This window comes from Anser cygnoides, chromosome 2 (genome assembly GCF_040182565.1).
Source record: "Anser cygnoides isolate HZ-2024a breed goose chromosome 2, Taihu_goose_T2T_genome, whole genome shotgun sequence".
Classification (NCBI taxonomy): Eukaryota; Metazoa; Chordata; class Aves; order Anseriformes; family Anatidae; genus Anser; species Anser cygnoides.
The window spans coordinates 17465074-17489122 of record NC_089874.1 but is presented as its reverse complement, the minus strand read 5'-3'; the positions used below and the strand labels follow the sequence as shown (position 1 = coordinate 17489122).

The following is a 24049-nucleotide window of genomic DNA, read 5'->3' as shown; positions in this document are numbered from 1 at the left end:
GCATATACTATCTGAAGACTCATGTATGCAAAAAATGACACTTTGGGAAAAAATATACTTACCAATCTCTTGATTCCTCCATGAAGCCTTACTGTCCTTCGCGCTCGTTTAAATCTAGCAACATTAGCAATTGTTTCAGCTGCCAAACATTTTAGATCTTTATCTGGGGAGTCCAATATTTTCACCATGATCTCTAAGCCCCCAAGATCTGCAATTGCATGTCTGATCAGTGTATTTTGACTAATTTCCTTCAGGATTTTTAATGAACCAATCTAAATAATGGAAGACAACAGACATTAAACATTATTTAAGAATACCTAAGCAGCAAAATCTATAAAATGAAGGGTTATGTAGCACATTTTAACTTTTAAATCAAATCAGAAGAAGGAAATTGAAAAACATTCTGATTTTCATCTAAGAAGTCCTTGCAATTGAGAAAATACAGAAAAAAAGAGAGAGAGAAAAAAGAAATCAGTTTCCTTCATTCGATATAACCTTTAAAATTGAAAACATATGCTAATAGAAAAGGTATATTCACAGCTCTTTTCAACAAAGCTACTTACCTGACATTTAATTTCTTCTGTATCAAGTAAATTAATTAACACTTCAAGACACCCAACGTCTCTGATGGCCAGCTGGCATGTTTCTTGAGCCAGATTGAAATCTCTCATTGAACACAATGCAATTACTGTAGCTGTTGGATTACCTCCCTAAAATAAAGCAAATTTTTAACATATATGAAGTGCATTTAATATAAAACTTAATCTCTTCTACTACTAGTAGTAAAACTAATACTAAAGGAGAAACTTAGATTATTTTTTATTCTATGTTGTCAAATGACATAGACATAATAAGAAATGAAATTATTGATAAAGTCTGCAAATGACATACAGATCAAAGTGAGAATGAATAGCACAGATGACTTATGACTAATACAACCTGCTGTGAATGGACTAGTAAATTAGATAGTCATGTATTAGAAGTTTTGGTATAAGCACTTATCAAAAAACACACGGTGAAGATACAGACATTTCAGAGAAGCTATCTGCATTCTTTGCATTGGTGTTCACTCTAGAAGAAATCAAAGAGACTCCAAACTGGAATCATTCCTCATGGAGGACATTTCAGAAGATTTGCCTGAAACTGAAGTTACTGTTGAAAAAGTTATTAAAAAAATCCTGACATAGTGAACAATAAAAAAATGCCATTACTAGATAGCACTCAATTGAGTTATAAAGAAAACAGAGTAAAATAGTCGACTGAGTACAAATGGTACGTATCTGGTCACTTGAAACTACTTGATCACCAAAGTACCAGGAAACAACAAATGTCTTTTAAAAGAGTTCAATAGTTATCCAAGGACTATTAGCCAAACATCTGTACTGGAAAAAACAGTAGACTGTAATAATGAACAGAATTAACAGACATCTGCCTAAATATGACATTCTTGGTACAGTATGATATACTTAAGAGTCAGCATAGACCTGTTAAAAGAAGTCCTGCCTTACAAAACTTGCAAAGCTTGTGGAAATGCCAGTCTAGCTGATATGTCTAACCAGTTGATATGTCTACATAAATCTTTAGACAAAATCCCAGATAGCTTTCATAGAAACTAAGCCACTATATTATAAGACTGAAAGTCATTGCATAGATTAAAAAGAATGACTAACGGATAGGAAACTGGGAATAAGAGTAAATGGTCAGTTCAATGAGGAGGACTGATTTAGTGGAGTTCCATGGATATGTGTTGAAGCTGTGAAATTCGACATACTCATAAACACTCTGGAAAACAAAAGGACTAGTTATGCAACAAAGTTTGCTGATGATACTATGCTGCTAATTAAACTAAGCCATTTAGGTCCAGTTGAGACAAACTGCTTAAGAATCTACTAAGGCTAAGATGGCAATAAAACAGCAAATGAGAAAATGAGAACTGATGCACATCAGAAAAAAAAAAATCCTAAATCCACAGATGAAATGATGAGTTTTCAAATGACTATTCAAAATTAGATGTGATATCTTGTGATTATGGTAGATGGCAATCAAAAACCAAATCAAGTATTAGGACTTGGGAAAAAAAATGTGAACAGAGAATGTCACTATAACACTGTTTAAACCCATACTTTACATGCACCTTAAAAACTTCTTTCATTTCTGCAGCCTCAATTTCAAGATTACTGTAGCGCCAGAAATGTTTCAGAGAAAACAGCAAAGATGATGCAAGGCTTTTCCAGTCTAGAATGATAAGCAAAGGGATATGATAAGAGGCCTGCAATGTTAGGCATGGCATTGAGCAGGATAAATAGGGACTGACTGTTCAATGCCTCCTTTAATACAGATATAAACTCTTCTAATAATGAGAAGTTAAAAATTTTTTTAAAAAAAAAGTGTAGGTTCTTCTTATAAAAAAAAGTAATAAAATAAAATGGTTCCAAGTGGAACTAGCTGTGAAAGGATTCTATGAAAGCTGAATGTTTTTATGAGTTTAAGAAGAGACTCAATGAGTTCGTGAAAAGTAATCCACTGAAGGTCAATAAAACCATAATATCTCACTCAGTTTGCAATTCCCTGAGCTAAAAATGGGTAGGGGTTGGAGGACTATTACACTCGTGTTTGCCCTGTTCCTACTCTGCCCTGAGCATTCATTTATTGGTCTGGGCTTCTTCTTCCTTGGTAGAATACAAGTGGAGATTCACACTACTACAAGTTATGCAGTGGAGTTTTGGAAATTTATGGAAATCAGAGGTTAGGTTATCTGGAGTGCATGAGAAGAGCTTTAACCATAGAAAACTTCCACTGTGATTATCCTGTCTCCCTTGCTCTTGCAGTCAGGATATTGGGCTACTCTGACTTATGATCTGCCCCAAACCAGTCTCTTTCACGTCCAAATTCAAGGTCATGCTCTTACAAATAATGAAAACAGGATACACCCCAATGTAGGAGTTCTATACTGGAAACTGGGACATGTAAAAAGACTTGTGATGATGAATAAGAATTTGACATTACAGTGTATCGTTTGATTGAATGGATGACATCTTGGTTGGATAAGTGAATATACTGAACAGGAATATAAGCATTACCTCCTTTTAGGCACTTGTGCTACTACTGGTATTGTGTGTCCAATTATCCTTTTTGCAGTTCTAGAAGGAAAGTGAAAATATGGAGATGATTCAAAGAAGAGAAATAAAAGTTGTTGTAAACCTGGAAGACTGCTGCACGAAGTCAGACATGAGAAACACTATTTAGTTTATTAAAAAGTAAGTGAAGGTATGATTTATTCATAGTGAAATAATACATCTATGAGGAAAACGAATGTGATCACAGAGCACTCTGCAGCCTATCCTGATGTTTGATGATTTGAAGTAAAAGGTACTTGAATTTACATGACAAGTAAAGTGCAAGTTTTCCACTGTGTGGTTAGTTATCCTTTGGAAGAAATTTCTTAGGGTGACGAAAAGTTTCCCTGCAGTGGAAATTTTTCAGTCAAGATTGGATGTTTTTCTAAAAGATAAGCTCTATTTCAGCCACAGCGACTAGACTAAGACCAAGAAAAAGATCAAAGAATACATCCTGTTGTAGGCAGAAAGTTAAACCATATGATAACAATAGATTCTTTTGAACCCATAACATAGATCTACTATTAATCAAATCAGAGACGAATCCAGCTGTACAGAAATTGGGAGGGTTGAGCTACCATGGAGCTGCAAAAGAAGCTGGAGTGCATGAACAATGACAACTGGTGCTCAGGAGGAAGTTACAACTTAGTGCACATAGTAAATCAAACTACTGTCTCCACCTCCCAAACGCCTTTGAATTCCAAGGAAACTTTGGCTCACACCCAGATTTGAACTGTGCTGCCCAAGCCCATCTATTTTAAATGACACCTTTGAAACTGTCAAAGACTTTAAGCCAAGATTTTCCAGAGGAAAATAATTTGCTAATCTGTGTACATCATACCAAAATATAGAATACTGAAAAGCTGAGTAATGTTTGCTAATGTGAAACAAGTAGATCTAACCAAAACACTGATATTTTGCAGCATATTTCTTAAACGTAAACCATAGCAGTAAAACAGATACACTGTAAAAAAGTATTTAAATTTAACATGCGGATACCATAAAAGGTAGCACAGAATCAAGAGTGAGAAAATGCATCCAAAATGAATGTGAGAAAAATACTTGATAAAATTTCAGATCAGTAAGTTATATCAGACTAAACTTTTCTGTTAATCAATGAAGTATATGTGGATGGCGCTTCACAGCTAATTTTTACTCAAATTTCTTGTAACTACAGATATCCACAGAACTTCCACAGCAAACTGTTTAGAAGTTTTTCTTTTTCTTTTTTATATATATTTTTTTAACACCTATAACATATGTTGTCCTAAAGGAAGATTTCTACAAATTTGTCATGTTATCTTTTTAACTGTCATTATAACCTTGACTTCAGAAGAAAATGCTATTTGTGCCTAGCTTTAAGAACATATTTTAATCTATTTTGTACAATATCTCCTACAGACTAAAATATTGTAGCAATTTCTCAAATGTTTTCCTATAAATCAGTTTATCCACATCTCAAAGTTTACATGTTGTTTTTTTTTTAATCCATAAAATATTATTGCCAAACTACACAGAATATTCTGTAGCTCAAAAGAACTAACAGTTGTCCTTTTGTGAAGTTTATGGTCTTTTCATATAGCTTAAGAGTTTGAGATTTATTTTGCTTTGAATTATAAAATAAATAAATAAAAATGCAACAGGTGTTCAAAGAGAAAATTTCACTTTTTATTATTTTATATAACTGTAAGAAATATATTACTAACCTGACAAATGACATCTCTTCTTTTGAAAAGTGCTTCTCCTATAGTGAAACTACATTTATATATAATGTAGTAATTCATATTTCACTTATATGTATAATGGCTGGCATGAGATATTTAATACGGACCAAGATTTAAAAAAATAAACAACTTTTAATTCTCTTATATTAAATCAAAAATAGAACAGTATATGAAAAATATATATGCATTCAGTTTTTTTCAGCTTCAAAACTGAAGCTGAAAATGCACAACTTATGTTTTTAAAGTAAAACCACAATAAAATATTTTTCATATGTTCTGAAGCATCAGTTCTACAAAATAAGAAATTATACCAATGGTTTCAATGATTATTTTTTTCTTTCTTGAAGTTATCATTACAACAAGTCTTCCAGTACTTACAACACAGATTTAACATGCATGGAAATACTTACCTCTCCATTAAGTTGACATAAAATCTGCATCATGTTGTTATAACATTTGAAATCTGATATGTTGGATACGAAATAAACTCTACTGGCAGATTAACAATAATTTTAAGGCTTCAAATTAAACACAGATTTAGTTTAAAATCTGTCTCTCTTCCTATATGGTGGTATAACATATATATCCACAAATTAAATGAAAATTTTAAGAGCATCAGTGCTATACTATCAGTAAAACATCTGTAAAATGTATGTAATGTCCCTTTTCTGATACTCAGAGCTCATAGATGAGAATTACAGAACTATAAAGATATAAAAATGTATCTATACAATGGTAGCTTTATTAGACAATGATTAGATTTTATACACATTTGGTATCTGTAAGTTTGATCTCACTTTCTGTGCTGGGTGGGTGAAAGATTAGGAAAAGACCAGTATGAGAACTTCCCCATAAAACTTCTCCATTACAGTAGGACAGGGTGTGGAGCCTGCCTTTATATTCTTTCCCCAGCTTTAAAGGGCATTTCAGGAATGATGAAAGCTACAGAGGTGCCGTGCAAAAGTTGCTGAATAATCTTTTAATTCTTAAAAATGTAAATCAAGATTTAACGTCAAAAGGAATATTAGCCCAACTAGTTTGACTGCCTGTTAAAAATAGGTCATTAAGTTTTATCCATTTATTTTAGTGTAATGCAAAATAACTAACATTTGAATAAGACATACTTTCCATCTGCCTAGGGCATGCTTTTGGTCTTGATTTAACATATCAAGAAACAGGAAATCTAAAGGTTAATTATCTTTAGTGTTAAAGTAATGAGCTTGTCTGACTTCATCACTTTTTTTTTTTCAATGTTTTGAAAATGTGGGTACCAGAACAAGATTTGCTGGTTCAAAATCAGTCTTACCAACAGTGTACAACAAGGTAACCTTTCTTCCCTAAGCCTACTCACTGCTCCCGTTTATGAAACGGAGCACTTGCTGTCTTTGCCCTAGAAGTACTGAGCAACTCTTAGTTGCTTTCATGTTAACCTTGAGAAATTTCTAGAGTAACTGTTTCCTGAAGACAGCCCCTCGCCATACAGGCATGTTCTGAATTCTCTGTGCCCACCCACTTAACTTCACACCAGGACATCATGAAACACACTGAATGTGAATGGAGACACCCTGCCAAGCAATTCAGATCTGTCTTTGAGAGCCTGTCCTGTTATTCCATGTTCTTCGCCATTTTTGATTTTCAGGAGTGACTTCATATTCACGTGCATAACTCGTAAAAAAAAGTTAACCAGTGTTTTGTTTAGTCAGTTCTATACTAGAAATAACCCTGCTGGTGATGTTTCACCAGATATGACTATGCATCAGTTACTCCATGCTGAGTGCACAAGTTGCAAGCTTATGCAAGATGCATAAACTTTTGCTTGCATCCAGGTCCCCTTTTCACTAGCTCATTTAGCATCCTATCTTTCTCCATTTCAAAATCTAGACCTAGGTTTCTTCCTAGACCTATTTTCTATTATTTATTTCTATTAACTTTCATTATCATGAAATTTTGTAAACATAAAATGTCTGATTTCCTTCTCTTCTTTTAAAAAAATATTGATCCATAATAATGAGATAATATAGATAACAAATTACAAAATATGCTGACTTAAGATTTCAATACCACATATTCCATCCTAAGTAAAACCCTTCCCAGTCAATGTAAAACTTTACATTTTGAAACAATGATCTAATTTCGGTAAGGCTAAAGAAGAAAGATATAAAATTTCCTCCAGAGTCATCTCTGGAAAGGCTAAATATCATTAAAGTTTTTGCAGATGTTCTGCCAGCAGGCGGAAACATTAGCTTTTCAGACAGCTGAGACAGTAGAGGAGCTGTACAGGAGACCCACAGAACATCAAACCCAATTATTGTCATCTGGTACAGTCCACATTATGGCATGCATTGTCCTCTTCCTTTTGTTTGAACCCTCCAACATCACCTATGGCATAACTGTGCCACTTTGACAGATATGATAGCATTTTATATAGATCTCCCTACAGTAGGGACCTGTATCAGAGTTTAGAATTGTCACAGCTGAGACTAAGGAAAAGCTGGTTTTATGAGAAAGGCACCGCACCATGCCTAGACTCAGGATACCAGTGAGCTTTCTGAGTCCTTTGACAGAATTCCTGTCTGCTGCTGTCCAGGTTTCTTCTCCCTGCATCTCTGTTCCCTGCTTTCAACTGAAATCTAAAGGCATTATTGGAGTACAAGCAATAAAAGTACTAACAAGACTATAAAGAAACTGATTCCAACTGTATTGTCCAATTCATAGGAAAATGTATGTACATGCATGGAAAAATAAAAATATTACAATGAAGTTGCAGTGCATTTCAGTTTCCTCAAAGAAAGCAAGATTAAATAAAATGAAAATTACACAACTTCTGGCTCACAAACATCTCTATAAATATGGTACCTATTTGGAGGTGGGTTTTTTAATTAATCTATTCATTTAGTATGTGGATTAAGAGTGAATATGACTGAATATAACATAATATGTAATAACATATAACCTAATATATTTATTTTTTCCAAAAAAGGAAATATTGTTTTAAACTGCAAGGGCAATGCCAGGGATTTTTTTGTTCTCTTTAGACCTATGGCTGAAATTTAGTTTGCCACAGCAAAAGTTCATTTTATTTACTGTATCAGGAAAGTACTGGATGGATACCTTAATGTGCATGTCTATGACAGTATGCCTATGACTGAAAAACAGGAATGAAAATTGCTGTTGGTGGGTGGTTTTTTCATTCCTATGTAAAACAATACTCTCGTTTTGATTATAAGTATATATAATCTAAATGCTTACTACGATATACTTGAAAAAAATTAAAACTGAACATATCAAGTCAATATAGTTTTAGAAAATACCAAACAAAACCAGTAATTTTATGTTATCTGAAAGAAAGTAGGTCAAATTATTGGGACTGTTATTGTGGTATCAGAAATTACTTCATTAAAATCCATTTATGGGATGAAAATAATCATAGAACAAAAACATTGTTGAAGTGGAATCCAAGCCCAAATTGCCACTTTCATAAAACAATAAAGTCAAAATTTAAGTGGTAAACTATAAAACAGAATTCTTCATTTACACCTTTAAGACTTAGTGATTTTGTATTGAACTGGACTCTCAAATCTCAGATCATTTTGTAATTTATAGCTCAAAAATGCATATAAATTTTGATAATGCTTAATGAAAGACTGAGTATTGCAGTGTAATATGCATAGTACGCTTCAGCAAGGCAATTTTTCTATGTTAGTGAACCTCTAAACACTCTGAGTATTGTTTTGGTTTAAATACTAGTTCCAATTTTTCATTTTAGTTTATAAAACATACAAGCTGCAACTTGTTAGAGATGAGTTATGGACAAGTATAACTGAGTTATGGAATAATTCCCTGCCCCATTTCCTGAATCTTCTGGAGTTCTTGGGCTACAGCCTGGCAGCGTGTAAACCATACAGATTAGTATAACTAAAGCCAGTGGAAAATCACAGGCAGCACAAAATCACAAAATCCAAAACGTTTATATTGGACTACAAGTTTTAGTGCACAGAAGTCGCATGGTTTTGGTTGCAGATTAATTCCTTTACCCTGCTTCTATGTCACAGTGGCAGAAGTGACATATATGTTAGGACCCAGACACTGACTTAAACTTGTCATGATATTTTATGAAAGTGAAAAGAAATGACTTTTCAAACAAAAGAAAAAGTCTATTATTATTATTTTTTAAGCGAACCAGAACTTGATACCCTCTTGAAAACTCTCTCTAGACATGTATCCATTCTGTTAGCTTTCCTTTTCTGATGCACAGCAATTGGATTCAGTTATAGAGTAGATTAAGAGTCAATGCAGTTCACATGCAAACATATGAACTTTTATTTCATTGGACTAGGAACAGTAGAATGCTTTTCCCAGTAACTTCTCAATCCTGACAGTTGGAGAGAAGTGAAATGCTGACCCAAAAACCCAGAAAACCTGGCCAAGGTAATATATAATAACTTAACAATGCAAGGTTATCTTCTTTTCATTTCTGAAGTTTTCATTTTAGCAGTGTATTTGTTCCCCAGTTGCATCTGGACAATTTTGTAGAGACAATGGACCAGTCTTTTCAAACCTAGATAAATTTGGAAGGGAAAAAAATTAATGTGGGCACAAACCCACAATCCCACTGTGATTTCTAGATCAGATTACTGCAACAGATGTTAATTTGAGATTTAATCTAAGCTACTGCTACTGCAAAATGTAACTATTCAAGAGAATGTGTAAGCACTAAGTCATGCTGAGTTTTAGCTCTGGCTTAGGTCTTAGTTACCACAGGCCGCCTGTAGTACCTTTGGTACCCATTCCGGAGTTCAGACTTCACTTTATCTGGCAAAGCAGCTTGAGGTAACTGTATCTATGGAGTAAATCTTAGATCATCTCCAACTCAAACCATAAGCTCCCAATGGCACACCAGCATGAAAGAACGCAGCCTCAACAACCATCGAAGACTTCCTCTACGCGCCATGACCGATCCTTTCAGCATATGCACATTGCTTGACTTCATGCACAAGCCATGACCTTCCTCAGTTCTCTGTAAGAGAAGTCACCTTCCTTGGTCTTGGTACCATCTCATCCCTTCAGCAGTGCACTGCCTTCAGCTGTCACTGTCACCAATACAGATGCAGTCCCTGTACAAGGGATTTACCTCAGAATTCTCAATGAAAGGATCTTGGTTTTGGAAAGTTACAAGCACCGGTTACATGCAATGTCATCAAATCCATACTTGACCTGTCTGATGAGCATCAGAAACATGACTAATACCATCCACAACTTGACAAAACATCTTCAATTGTGAGATTAAAAAATATATTCATAATTCATCTTCCTGCCTGCTTTAAAGAGATGGTAACTATGTATATAAAAAGACTGCTCTCTTTGTAATCGAGCTTGGAGAACCATCTGGGACATTAATATCGGATACAATGAGTGTGCACCACACGGAAGTCTGCAGCATTTGTGTTCTCTTTAGACCTAGAGGACATCAGTGCCGGTAGGATACCTGCCTTGCTGGTAAACCTCAATACCCTATACTGCCATAAGTCAATAGTGCCTACATAAATAATACACAGGCTGACTACACAGTTACATTCAGACACTTCATCATGAGTTGTTTAAATGTAAACAAGTATCTGGATACTCTATATTCTGAACAAGGCTTCCTGCAGGCTTGACAACTACAAGGCCAGCAAGGAGTCCTTTTACCAAGTTTAAGGGAGTCAGGTCATGGCATTCAGGGATAACTTCATTCAACATAAAACTGCTACAGTACTATACTGTCCTCTTCCAAGCGGGCTATCCCTTTAAATTTACATATTTGAGCACAGTTACATGCAAACATTTTTTTTTTTTTTGTACAGGCTTCCCCCTGTCATTGGTCTTTACCCACCTTCTTTCCTCCCTTTCTACCTTCAGTCTCTGGCTGGAGTGGTAAGCAATGCTCATGATTCACAAGCTCTTGATACAAACTTACCCAGGTGTAATGTTTCAATGGCCTTCAAAGTGTCTCTTTGAATTGAACGGTGAACACTTTGGGCCGGTGTCCTTAGCCGTGCTTCCCTCCCATCTCATAAGGATGCCCTTTATGCTGCCTACACAATGTCCCTCTTGCAGACCTTGTTTGCATGTAGTTGTCCTGCCTTGGAGTGGAGAGATAGGAAGAAGGATCAGAAACACTGAAATGAAGCTGATAAACAGAGGAAACAACAGTGCTAAGGGTACCAAATAGGCTGAGAAAGCCAAAAGATACTAACTGAATAAAAGACTTCAAGAAAAAAAATATTTCAGAATTGCTAAATATGGCTAGATTTGGCTTGCAAGAAAAAACAAACAGGCTCTCAGAGGTATTATGTGCCAGTATGGCTAAGTGAGAACAGCCACTTGGGCTAATATAGACTAAAGTAAATCAGAATGCCAAGACATAAACTTAAAAGTGATTCTTGGGTAAAAGGATTAAATGTGCTTTCTCTCATACAACAGTATGCCAATAACTTAAATTCATAAAATTCCTCAAAGAAAAGACATACATATTTTAGTGATCAGAAGGCAGAATGCATCTGAGTAGAAATTATGGGATTTTTTTACTTTCCTATTGCTCACTCAACATCAGTCTCAGGAAGGTGTCATAAAATCACCACATTGCTTTATTTGGACAGCTAATTCTTGCAAATTCATTCCAGATGTTTATTTACTCTTGCTTTTCTCCAGAATCCTGATAGTTTCTCCCTCCGCTCACCAACACTCTGTCAAAAGAACCATCCTGAAAATGACAGGATACTTTGCATTCCACTCCTGGAAGAACTCCAAAGACAGTGCAGCATCTGCTGATGAGGAAGTAAAAAGCTGTGCAAAGCCATTAGATCTGATCTACTGAAACTCTTCGGAAGAATCAGTAGCAAGACAAACCTGTAAGATGCTGATCACATACATACTGTCCATGTAAACAAAGCTCAAGCACAGTCACCAAGCTGGTGAGGCCAAAGCTAGAGCATGGCTATCTAGCACGTGCTTGTCAGTTGATTTTCCCTAATTAAGAACTACCAATTTGTTTCTGTTAACAAAAAGGCTGATCTTTGGAAAAGTACTCTGAAGCAAAATGGCCAAAAAACACTCAACCCCCGAATTTCCAAATACCTAAAGAATTTGTAATATGAGTAAACATTCAAAAGACTTCTTCATATCACTTATTGAAGACTTCAAATGCACAAAAGAGTGTTGGGATGGAAGTCATCTGACTAAGCTCACTAACCTGCAAACATCCTACATTCCTGACTATTAACATCAAGTCATCGATAGCCATCCTACATTCCTGTTAACTCAGATCAGGTCAACAGTGAAGCTGAAAACATGATCCATCTCACTCTGAATTAGATACTTAAAATATTGGATGAATCGCATCCTTAAAATGCCTAATTTTTTCCATGGATCATAAAGGTAGCGTTGAATGACCAGCTCAGCCACAAATGCCTACTCTGTTTATATTTAGAGACAGATGAGATGAATCTAATCTATGTATTGACTTCCATGTCTTGATACTAGAACAAAGATATAGCCCTCTCCCTACTTTTGGTCTCTTATATTTTTTAAAAGAACATACACAAATTAGCAGGGTTGAATTGGAAAGAAAAAAGGGTCTAGTATTAAATTAAAAGCAGCAGCAGCCTACACAAACAACAGTCATGTTTTTTAATTTATCACTGATACTTGTAAATCCTGATTTCATACTTGGAGATGTGACCTATGCTGCACCTAATACTAATGCTGCACATATACTAGTCTAGGTCGTGTGTGATAGTGTCAGGCCGCGTGAGCAATTTTGAGGTTGCATAGCACTTGGCTAACAAAGAGAATAAAAGCCTTAATGTTATTACAGTGAATCCATGAAGAAAATTTAACGAGGTTGCATTAAGAAAGACCTGTGCCTTTATAGACTACTAAGAGTTAGCAAAGCTGTTTAAGTTTCATAAGCACTGAGCAAACAGAAAAAACAATGTGATTCAAAACCAGTTAAAAAAAAAAAGAAAAACAAAATTATAGCGATAGTTTGTGAAAATCTAAGAGGAAAAAATGTTCTTTGGAGAAGTATTTTTTTTTTAAATATATTAAAAACTGAAGTCAGTAAGAGCATAGGAAAAATAAATATAGATGAGGACATGGCAGAAGCACAGGCATGCTTCTGTAATAACTGTATATAGAAAACTGTGATTAAATTGAGCTGAGATCCAATGTGGAACATTTAAGACCAATGCGGAACGTTGTTCTTAAAACTCTTGGTAGCTTTCAGACACAATCATGTTCTTTAGGAAAGACAACAACTTGATTATCTATTTCATGATTATAAAATCTTAAGTCAGACTGAGACAGATGTGGTGATTTACAATTACGTTACAGGTATAGTAGTTGTGGAGTTAAAGCAGTAGCACATTAATTTATATAACATACCTGCTTTTACAATAGAATAAAATTCCACAGAAAGGGAAGAATTATACTTCAGTTTTTTTACATTCTTTACCTTTGCCCTGAATTTTTGACGGATCATCTCTTCTTTCTTGTTTTCCATTGAATTCTACTTTTTTTTTTTTCTCCTGTTTTTATGTCTATCTTGCCTTTCATCTCATCAGCTACAAAACACTTAGGAACGGGTAATCCTTAGAACATTAATTAACCTCCACTATAAAGAAATTCCTCAGAATCAGTGTTTATGGTCAAAAATCAACTGGCAGTTATGTATTTTATATGTCTCATGATGAAGAATGATTGTTTGTACAGTATTTTGAGGAGAGAGCTATGCAAGTTCTTCAGAGTTGCCAATTATAATAATAATTTGAGAGTTCTCCATTTGCCAATATTTTCTACCCAGTAAATTTATCATAAAAAAGATTTTTTTCATGATCAGCACTGGCTAGATTGTTAAAAAATACATATCTTAAGTATAAAATGTAGTTTTTCCATGTTTTTATCCCATTCTTTTTTCAGCAAGCATGTTCTTTTCAGAAATTTAAAAGAAAATCTTGGCTAATACCAGAAGATAGGAACAAGAGACATTCACGAACAGCGGAGAAGAGAGGGATATAAAAAGATTACCTGCCAAGGCTGAAAGGTTAGCCAAATATGTGCCTAGAAACACTAGCAGGTGGCACATGATTATGGCTCATATATTTGTTATTTTCTGAAGAATATCAGTCTACCCCTTTGCCAAACTACAGCAAAATTATTTTTTCATCTCGATCCTTCAGTTCAGTTGAATAACCTCCTTCATATTCTCCCAACATATACTTTCATAAGGGAAGATAAAAGGTTTATTGTTAGATAATCTACCAGTAAGGTAGTCTAAAATATATGCAAATTCGGTCAGTCCTGGAAAAATGCATTACACTGGTAAACTTATTTTATATGTGAAAATATTTTCTACCTCCTCATATACACTTATTTACTATTTAGTAGCTAAAATATAGTTTCATGCAAGCCTTGCTAATATATTATTATAAAGGAAAAACAGTTAACTCTTAACCACAGATTATGAAAAAAATAATATAATGTGAAATACATTTCCTATACAAAATAGATATTTTTGCTACTGCTGTTAGGTTCTAATATTTGACTCTATTGCACATCAAGGACCTGATTTCAAGATTACTGATAAATTCCTTTGATAATATTGCACACAAAATAATTTCTAAGTTGATTACATATCTACCCAAATTCATAGCTTTTATGTTAACTAACCAAGTATTCAGCTATGGCTGTAAAGTTCTACCCAACAGTAAATTTTCCTGAGAAAATGGAAACCAAATTAAGAAAGACAGTTAGTTCCCCAAAAATTGTACTTGCAATTCTCTGGGCAAATTATTCAGGGATATCAGAAAACATTAGAGATTTTAGACTTTTTCTGTGAATACCAGAAAGCTTTAAAGCAGTATTAAAATGTGTAAAATTGGTAAAATAAGGAATTAATACTTTAGTGGGTACACTGTAACACTAATACCATTTTTTCTTGTCTTATACAACTTAAAATAACTTTTAATTAGTTTCACTTTAAATGAATTAGTATTGGAAGTCACATTTTATTCCTTAGGCTAAAATGTTCAGGTCTATTTTGAGGTTCAGTGTTTGAAAATAAAACAGAATCACTATTCTGCTACTCCCAAAATTGATTTCTTAATCCATGCATAGTTTATGAAGTTGATTTAAAATTTTATAATGAGAACTAATGTAATCTTAATAATATGGAACATGTCCAACACCACTGTAACTTAAGAAAGCTATACTTTTCCGTTATACAGTTATACCATGTCTATACTCTATTTCACACAAATTTTGAAAAAAATATTAGTCACATCAATGTCTTCCCCAGTGCCATAAATTTATAATTGGTTCATATAAAAGAGTTGCTGTATACACCACCTGCTAAACTGCAGGAGGGCTAAGACTGCTACATAACACTCTTCGGCTAATCTTTCATTTGCACAAGAAAAGAATCAATTATTTTGAAAGACTGGATGTCTTCTGTCACAAAATTTTATGAGGAAGTTTCAGATAGCTAAAACTTCAGACCTCAGACATGACAAGTCTCAGCTTAGAGACAAATTGTGGTTGACTTTATACTAATGCATAGTAGGGAAGTATGTGAATCACTGTTGCTGCTCCTCCTTCCCTCTGAGCAGAGAAATGCCACACTGCAAACCACGCATACAGATTGCAAAAGTATTCCCCCACACATACAATTCTGCCACTTAAGATTGTGGTCCTCAAATGTCATGAAATAGGCTCCCTGTTCCTGTAATAGTTTCAACTTCCATTATCCACATTTCTAACTTTCATGCACACATGGATTTCCTGCACTCTGGTTTGCCCCAGCGCTCTAAATTTCAACCTCCAGATGCCTTTCTGTCTTTTCCTGGGGAAGAAAACCCTCCCACACTGGTTATCAACAATATCTACGTGAACATCTTATTCCAAATCCTTCATCTTAGCTCCCAGCAGAGCCTCCCTCCATATTTTCACTGTCTATTTGACTTTCTGCATTCCTAACCTGTACATTTCCTCCCCAGGAATGCTAGTGTCCTCCATGTACAAAAAGCTCAGTCATGGAACCACTGTGCCTTCCTGCAAGCCAACACACAGCTGCATTTCCCTAACTGATAAATTTGAGCTCCCTGAGAAAAGGAAATACATTCTGTCTGTGGTACAACAGCCACAGTACAGCCTTCTGCCTCTGCTCTGCTCACACTGTGAAGGGGATGACGGACTGTAGCTCTTGTCCAACCAATTCTCACTGCAACACATGCACTAGAAGAACTAGACCCATAGCTCTGATCTCTTTGACTTTCAATTCCCTAAGCAAGTTGCCTAGAAATAAATGAGGACTTTTGGGGGGACCTGGGGAGAAAGAAAAGGGTAGGGCTGAAGACCAGGAAGAACATTCCTGCACATTCTTGTCTTTCTGGTCTGTTTGCCATCTTCACATAAGGCAAGCCCAACACAGATGGGCCTTCTGCCAGCTACAAGAATGGTGCTGGAAGGAAGCAGTCTTCCAAAGGGCCTGCTAAAATGCAGCTGTGGAGTGGACCTGTATAAACCCAGTGTATCCAGCAGCTGTTTCAAACTTCTTCTTGTCCAGTGAAAGAGATTTCACTGAGGCACGTGACAGATGTCCTCTGTTCCCACCGTCCACTTCCACGCAGCACCTGGGCACATCTGCACCTGGGAGCTGGTGTTCAAGGCCAGGCTTGAGGTACATTCCCCCTAGCTCCTGCGCACACCACAGCCTTTCTCCAGCTCCTGGACCTGGCACAAGATGAAAACAGCTGGGGAGAGACATCAGGTTTGTTCACCTCTGAAGTAGCAGAACAATGCTGCTCTAGGAAAGGATTTGCTCAGACTGGAATCATTTAAAACAGAAACAAAATCATTGGATATTTTACAGGAAGTGTGAAACTTGACTGGTTGCACTAGTGTACCCCTGAAATAGAGCCAAAAATAGAGTGACTTTCCAGGTAAGAAACTGAAGGAAGAAATCTGTAGTTGCTATGGTCCTGCAGACCTCTGTCTGGAGCTCACCCTGGCATAGGAGTACACGTAAATCACACCCTTACAGGGAACCAAAACTGAGTGACACAAGGGCTTAAAGGATTAAAGACTTATTCTGAGATTAGAGTTATTCCTGGCACAGTCACTAGCCCCAGATCACCTCCCAACATCTCAATTTTATCTTAAAACTGGCAATAATCAGTGCTCGACAGCAGGCAGCACAAAGCATGGTGCCCAGCTCTCACCACTTCTCTTTTTTTTTTCCCCCTCAGTGAACAACCCCAGCTCTGCCACAAAGAAGATTCTGCACTGCTACCCCATGATCCCCATTTCTACCAAAAAGGTCACTGTAAAATATGGTCTCTTCACCCTATTCCTAAAATTTTTCACATGTAAAATGTAGTCCTTTCCCCAGAAATCTAATACTTCAGAAAGACTATTTTAATAAATAATGTAAAATCTGAACCAGACTGTGACAGTGAGATTCACTCAGGATAAACATCAACAGAGTGCCTCATTACAATTTTATCTACTCTAGCCCCAAAAGATGCCTACCACAACGCCATCACCAAGCTCACTGTTCTCTCCTCGCTGCCCACTCTTAAGCCGATGGGGAGACATGCAGGAGCACACATGTTCTATCTTCTGTTTCACAGCCCTGGGAAGCCTGAAGGTAGGACAAGGAGCCAGACCACAGAAGCAGCTGCTTCCCAGTGGAGCAATTCCAACATGGCTGCTCTTTCCCAGAAAGGAGGGGAAACGGGGAAGGGCAAAAAGTCAGAAGGGAATTTCCCCTGCATTGGATTTTTGTCCATGTCAAAAACTGTACCATCTGCAGGTACAGACCACAGGACCCAGCAAGTTTGCTTTATACAGGAAGCAACTGTCTCTTTAAGACAGCAATGCAAGAGTGGTATAAAACCTACGTATCTTTTAGGTTTTATGGAAGTTTAGCATTTGCAAATTGATCTGTTATAGAGTCTTGCTGAACTGTGAATCCTGTTTACTTTAGCAGACATTCAAAAATTGTTGCACCTATGAATTACTGTATTTTCTAACTTGGTATATCCAACATCTATTATTTAAGGCATTTTATTTGATTTTTTTAAGATGTGCAAACAATGTATTCAACGTTTGAAAACACACGAGTCCTCCAAAATGTGTTTCTATATAAATATGCTTGTAGATACTTAAATAACATAGTCATAAATTTATTTTCTCTTATGTTGCATGTGTCATGAACACTTGCCTACATGAACAACAAGAATGCCAAAAAATCTCCTAAGTCTAGCCAGAAATGCAGTATTTATACTTGAATTAAAATGAATTCCATGTGCAAGCTAAAGTAGCACTCCATCAATAAGGCATTTCAACCACTGTCTGTGGTATGGCACAGAGGCATCTCTTTTCAGCTTTATCTGACACTAGGGATTTCTTGCTTTACGTAGCTAAAAATTGACAGAAAATTATTTTATTTTCAAGTACTTTGTTTAATTTATTTCTAATTAGAAGAGCTATTGGAAGACATGGGTGTGCATGACTACAAGTATACATCTGAACTTTCAAAACAAAACCTTTTCATACGATGGAATTTTGTATCACAAATACTTCCTATCAGGTTTTCACAATATGATCAAAAGTACTCCCCTTTCTAATTCTAGTTCTAAGCCATTAAGCAATTTTGCCTGTTGACATCTTGAACAATATATACTCAATTCTAAAATGGAGGAGCATGAAAAATATATTTTCCTATTTGCTATTCTCACACTTCATTCAAAATGGTTTCATGCAAGTGTAGGTATGTTTCAGTACTGAATCACATCCAACACTAAAATCCAAACATGTCTATATGAAGAATCTAAATAGGACAGGGAGCTTGAGAAATATATTATCAGGAGAGAAGAGCCTTAAAGCCTTTGGTAAAGAGGGTGGTACACAGATGGGCCAATTAAAAGATTTTTGTGAATTTATCAACAGTAGGGATTTTCAAATATGTTCTCCAGGAGGACCTCTGTAACATGGTTACTTCTCTCAGCTCTCAGCAGACTACAAAGAAGTGGATCACAAAACAGAAGCAAGCTATCGATTGATTGAAAGATTTGAAACATCTTGAACTCTAATTACATGCAAGTAGAAAAATTTACATCACACAAAGTGTATATGTAGTGTGCTTAGCATTAGGGTATAGCTGAAAAAGTTAAATGGTGGATGTTACACCAGATTAAACTTGCAAAGGGGTATTTTAGCATAGCCACAGTAACAAGAATATAAAGTTCCAACCTAGAAATGATAAGGTATAATGAATTGTAGGGACTTGTATTTATCAGTGCATTTCTGTGCTTCTTTGGCTACAGAAAATAGAATAGGTCCTACAGCAAACAGAATAGGTCCCACATGGACAAACTCAGAACAAGTAGCGAGAGTGCATTAAAAGACTGAGTTACTTTTCTACAATGGTTAAAGGACTGGAAGGAGCCAAAGCTGTTCTTATTCCTCGCTAGTATATCTGTTGAACTAAATGCCAGCCCCATCGTTTTTATCTGTCAGATGAGCATACGCTGTAGCTGTACTCCAAGAAACAGATAAGACAGTGCTTTTATTAGTAACTTACATTACTTAAATTCCTGTACAAACTTGTTAAGGAATTTCTCCTGAGGCAAAAACATGATTAGTTTTAGAGTCTTCCAGAATGGTGGAGAGGCCTTTGGTTTGTTTTGTGGTGTGTTTTTTTTTCAGACATACACTGAAGTCTAAACATATATATTTATAGGCTCCAAAAGATTTTCAACAGGTCTGCGTAAAAAGACTTTTTGTTTGTTTGTTTTAGAGGATGCCTGTTTATCATACACTTTCTTGCCCACCAACAGAAACTATCCAGACACAAGACCATGTTAGAACTACTTCAGTTATGCGTTAATCATAGTTGATGAAAGACTTTAGGCAAGTATTCAGTTTTAATAAAAACTCTTGAAAGTTATTATCCACATAAAGAAATATCTTGGAAAGTTTCAAAAAGCAAAACAGAAACCTAATAATTAATAAAGAAATTATACCATCTTAAGTATTAAATAACACTGAACAGATGGCTTAATCTAAGGGTCTACATAAGCCAAAAATAGCAGATCAAAAATGCAGGAGAAAAGGGTGGGTGATAGGAAAACACACAGCTTCAGGATTTGAACATGCAACATAGCAGGGCAACTGAAAAAATAAAAATTAAAAAAAAAAAAAAAGAGAAGGAAGGGTGGAAAAAAGGATGAGGAGCTGGTCTGGTGACCTCAGATGTAGAAGGGAAAAAGTGGCTTTTCTTTCTTTGTTTTTTTTTTAAACAACGCTTCTAACCTACCTTTAAATATTTTGCAAGTTTCTGAATTCCCCAGTATTCTGATGGCAAATCAGTGTTTCCTTCCTGATGACGTACAGGCTGTTCTTCATCTTCCTCAGTCTCTGAGGAACTTTCACTAACTTCTTCAGACTTGTCTGATATTTTACTAAAAATAAAAAAAGACCACCCACCCAGCTATAAAGTAAAATGAACAAGCATATTTTAAATAGATAAGACAACTCTGCATAGCAATAGCATTGGCAAAATGTAATTATCATTATCAAATATTAAGTATGATGATAAATACAGTGGATACAGAAAATACAAATAAAAAATTGAAGGAAGAAAAATAAGTAAGCCATACCATTTCAAAGATGATTGCATTTTAACAGATTCAGAAGAAATACCAGTGGCTTTCTTTTTGATTTTTGTAGACATACTACTACTTCTCCGTTGTTCTTCATTAACATTTTTTGCAGCTTTGGCACTAAAATATTCATTTTTATTAAAAAAAAAAAAGATGTTATTTTACATAAATATATATATAACCAAAAGTTATGGTTGGACACATATATCAGATCAGATGAGTTTATGAACCTGCACAATAACCTTCATTAAAAAGAAAACGTTCTGTCTTAAGTAACTAATTTTGCTTCAGGAAAACAGTGGAATATTAGAAAATTTGCATTATGCTGACCTGTATGCAACACAAGACCAAAGAATAAGTATATGTAGCCAGACCATCTATCCTAGGTTACCATCTTTAACTATGATGAATAGCATCTATCTAGGTAGCAGCAGGAGAACAACAGAGGAATACTTTTTTCCAGAATATTCCTCAGCAAATTCTAGTTCAGGGAAATCCTAAGTGTCCCTACATTAACGGTTTTGGATGGATATTTCTTCCATTACTTTGTCTTGGTTGCTTTTTTAACTCACATAATTGAATGGCCTCTACCCTCCTGTGGCAAAAAAGAATAATTAGAGCTTAGCCACGTTTTGTGAAAAATATGTCCCTTTATGAGACTGAACTGGTCTCATTGAGGCTCATTTCATTTGCTATCATGTGTTCTTGTATTAGAACAGACACCTTCTTCAGTCTTTTTTCTTTTTTAATCTCTCTTTTACTGTCCCCCAGGCATCTTTTTTCAACGCAAAAGAGTTCTAGTTCGTCTAGTTGTTTTTTCTTCCATTGAGCTGTTCTGTAGCTTTGATCATGGAGCATACAATCTATCTTCCTTCCCTCGTATTCCAAGAGGAGTCCCAGACCCAGCTGGGCAAAATCACTGGTACTTTTTTTGTTCCTAATTTATAATATTGTGAAAACAAAATGTCCTTTTGAGCCTGGGTTGGTCATACTATCCCAGTCATAACAATAAGGGAGAATACTCATGGTTTGTTTATGAAAGTATGATTACACCCAATTTCACTACATCTAGACTGAAATAATGATTGTGGAAAAAAATAAGCTCTTTTTCCTGGCAAACCACTTTTTTTTTTTTTTTAAACTGATGACTGTAGGACACATCCAAAACCTCATAAAACATTTTTTGCAACATGTCAACATGTCAAAATGGCAAACCTGGGAGGATATTGACCTCTTATTTTTGTAAGATGGCAATTAAAGCCTTTTTTTTCATCTACTAACACAAAATAAGAAATTATGAAATCAGAAATAGGGTTCTGATTTCAGATGAAAAATCTAAAATAGAGTATCCAATATATGTATACTCTATTTTGGGTATCCGAACTTTGATATAGCCCCATTAGTGAAGACTGTTGCTAAAAAGAGTTAGAAAAGTAGCTCATATGATTTGGAAATATTAAAAATTGGTGTTATAATTGAGAGTCATCTTGTTTTTCCATCCTGGATGTCCTCTGCCTCCCTTAGAAAGTGTTGTTCAAATTATATTGTCTACTCTTTCTTGCTTTAAAGGGCACTTTGCACCAAAACTATGACAACATGACAGTCCTGTAGGACCAAGCAATGCAGGTGGTTCCAAGAAATTTCCCTGCCTTGTCTTGCTGTAACATCATCAAATTTGTTATATGATAGGAGAGAAGAGTAAGAAATTCCTCTGCTAGTCAGGTCTCTTTCCTTAGACATTTGCATGTAGTAGACTTTGTTTTATTGCTCTTAACTTGGGATAATAATGCAAACTGTAACAGGCAGTCCAATCGCTAGCACAGGTTAGAGAGATCTATTGAAAATTCAATTAGGAAGGTGACAACTACTTACCTCCGGGCAGCAGAAAGCCCAATGTTCTTCCACTTCATAGATGGTTCTAATTTCTTCTTGTCAGTGGATTTGCTTTTTGCAGCAGAACTTTTCACTTTCTCATGTACGTTCTTTTCTGTGTAATCATAAAGGTTCTGGGATTGGCCAGAGACCTTAGCATCAACTACTTCTACACGCTGATAATTTTTCTCATATGTTGGTTCTTTAAAAAAAGTATATTGCTAACAAAAGAAGGAGACACGGTTTGTCAGCCATACTGTTATATGAATAATGCACATTAAAACAATAACTTATAAGCAAAATTCCAGGATGCAGTGATTTAAAAATGTATTTATTAAATGTGGAATTAAATTATAGGCATACAATAAGACTACCTTTAAAAGAATGAAATGTTAAATTAATACGAAAAGTATCTGTTACTGTATGTAAACTAAATTTTTTGAAATAAATGAACAAGTTAAATTTGGAACTTCTTGAATATACTTGGATATTGAGTGTTGTTCAATTTCTACTGTGTTAAATAATTTGTGACACAAGCAGAAGACTAAGACTAAGACTATAGAACCTAATACCAAATGAGTTTTAAGACTCAGTCATTCGGCTTTCAATGGACCATTTATATAAAAACCTATTTCCCTGCATAACGGATTTACAAAAAAATCCCACAGAAAAAATAATGGACATAAAACTGAAAATAGGCTATGATAAACTGCTAGACTTCAGTTCCAAGTAATTTAATTTGATATAGTTTAGAATAGTTTTATAGTCAGAATATAAATATAATCCATTTAATTTTTTTCCATTTTGTGTCTCTCAGGACAAGACATTGGTGAACAAGTCACATGCAAGAGTGGAGCTGAGTGGCACCTACGAATCCTTCAGCTGTCTGTGTTTGGTACCGTGGCTGATCAAAAATATCCAGAACAGAAAGGACTCTTGTGAACTGTTATTTTCTATTGGAACATATTCAATTTTCACAGGAAAGACAGCATATGATCGTTACTTATTATTATTGCAGCTGTCACTACCAGAAAGGTGAAGACATTCCTTTATGTATCTGATTCAAGGCAGTTTTAAGGAGACTGTCACAGCACGGTCTGTCTTCGATTAGTCTCTGATGAGAATCGGCTGTTCCTGGCTTGCTGACCCAACCACCCAATAGTAAATTAATTCTTGTTAATTCTCTCATTCTAAAAACATACTTTAAACAGGACAATTTACCATGATAGTCAAATCATGAGGGGACTGATGCTGTCGCTAGACCAGCTAAACACATTTTTAAAGCTTGTTTCCTACAGTGCTATATACCAACACAGCACTTCTAAATGTTAGCTTAAACAAGATATTATAAAAGTTAATTGGTTTTGCAGTAAATGTATACATAATAAGCTTTTTGAAGCTCTCCTCTCCTCAGAAAATCAATCAAAATTGTTTCTAGTCATATTTTATTTTATACAGGGAAGCCTGAAAATACTTCTGTACTTTTTAGAGTTCTAGAGTAGAGCTGATTTTCCTTTAAATAAAATGTAGTGCAGCTCTACAGTCTAAACTTGTTTAAATTTTAATTTTAGAATGCAGAATGTACTGAACTAGCTCATCAGAAAGGCAACAGGATATGATATTTGTAAACTGT

General features: G+C 35.3%; 1 protein-coding gene across 3 annotated transcripts in view; it reads right to left on the bottom strand.

Moving 5' to 3' along the window:
- Nucleotides 1–24049, bottom strand: part of ODAD2 (outer dynein arm docking complex subunit 2) — a 96070-nt gene that overhangs the window by 58103 nt on the left and 13918 nt on the right. For all 3 annotated transcript variants that reach the window (XM_013191740.3, XM_048076523.2, XM_066991565.1), the window contains exons 8-12: nt 22417–22637; nt 20542–20664; nt 20199–20343; nt 564–710; nt 63–272 (exon numbers count right to left, since the gene is read on the bottom strand). In XM_013191740.3, the coding sequence (XP_013047194.3) occupies nt 63–272; nt 564–710; nt 20199–20343; nt 20542–20664; nt 22417–22637 (846 nt within the window). The remainder of the gene's footprint in view (nt 1–62; nt 273–563; nt 711–20198; nt 20344–20541; nt 20665–22416; nt 22638–24049) is intronic.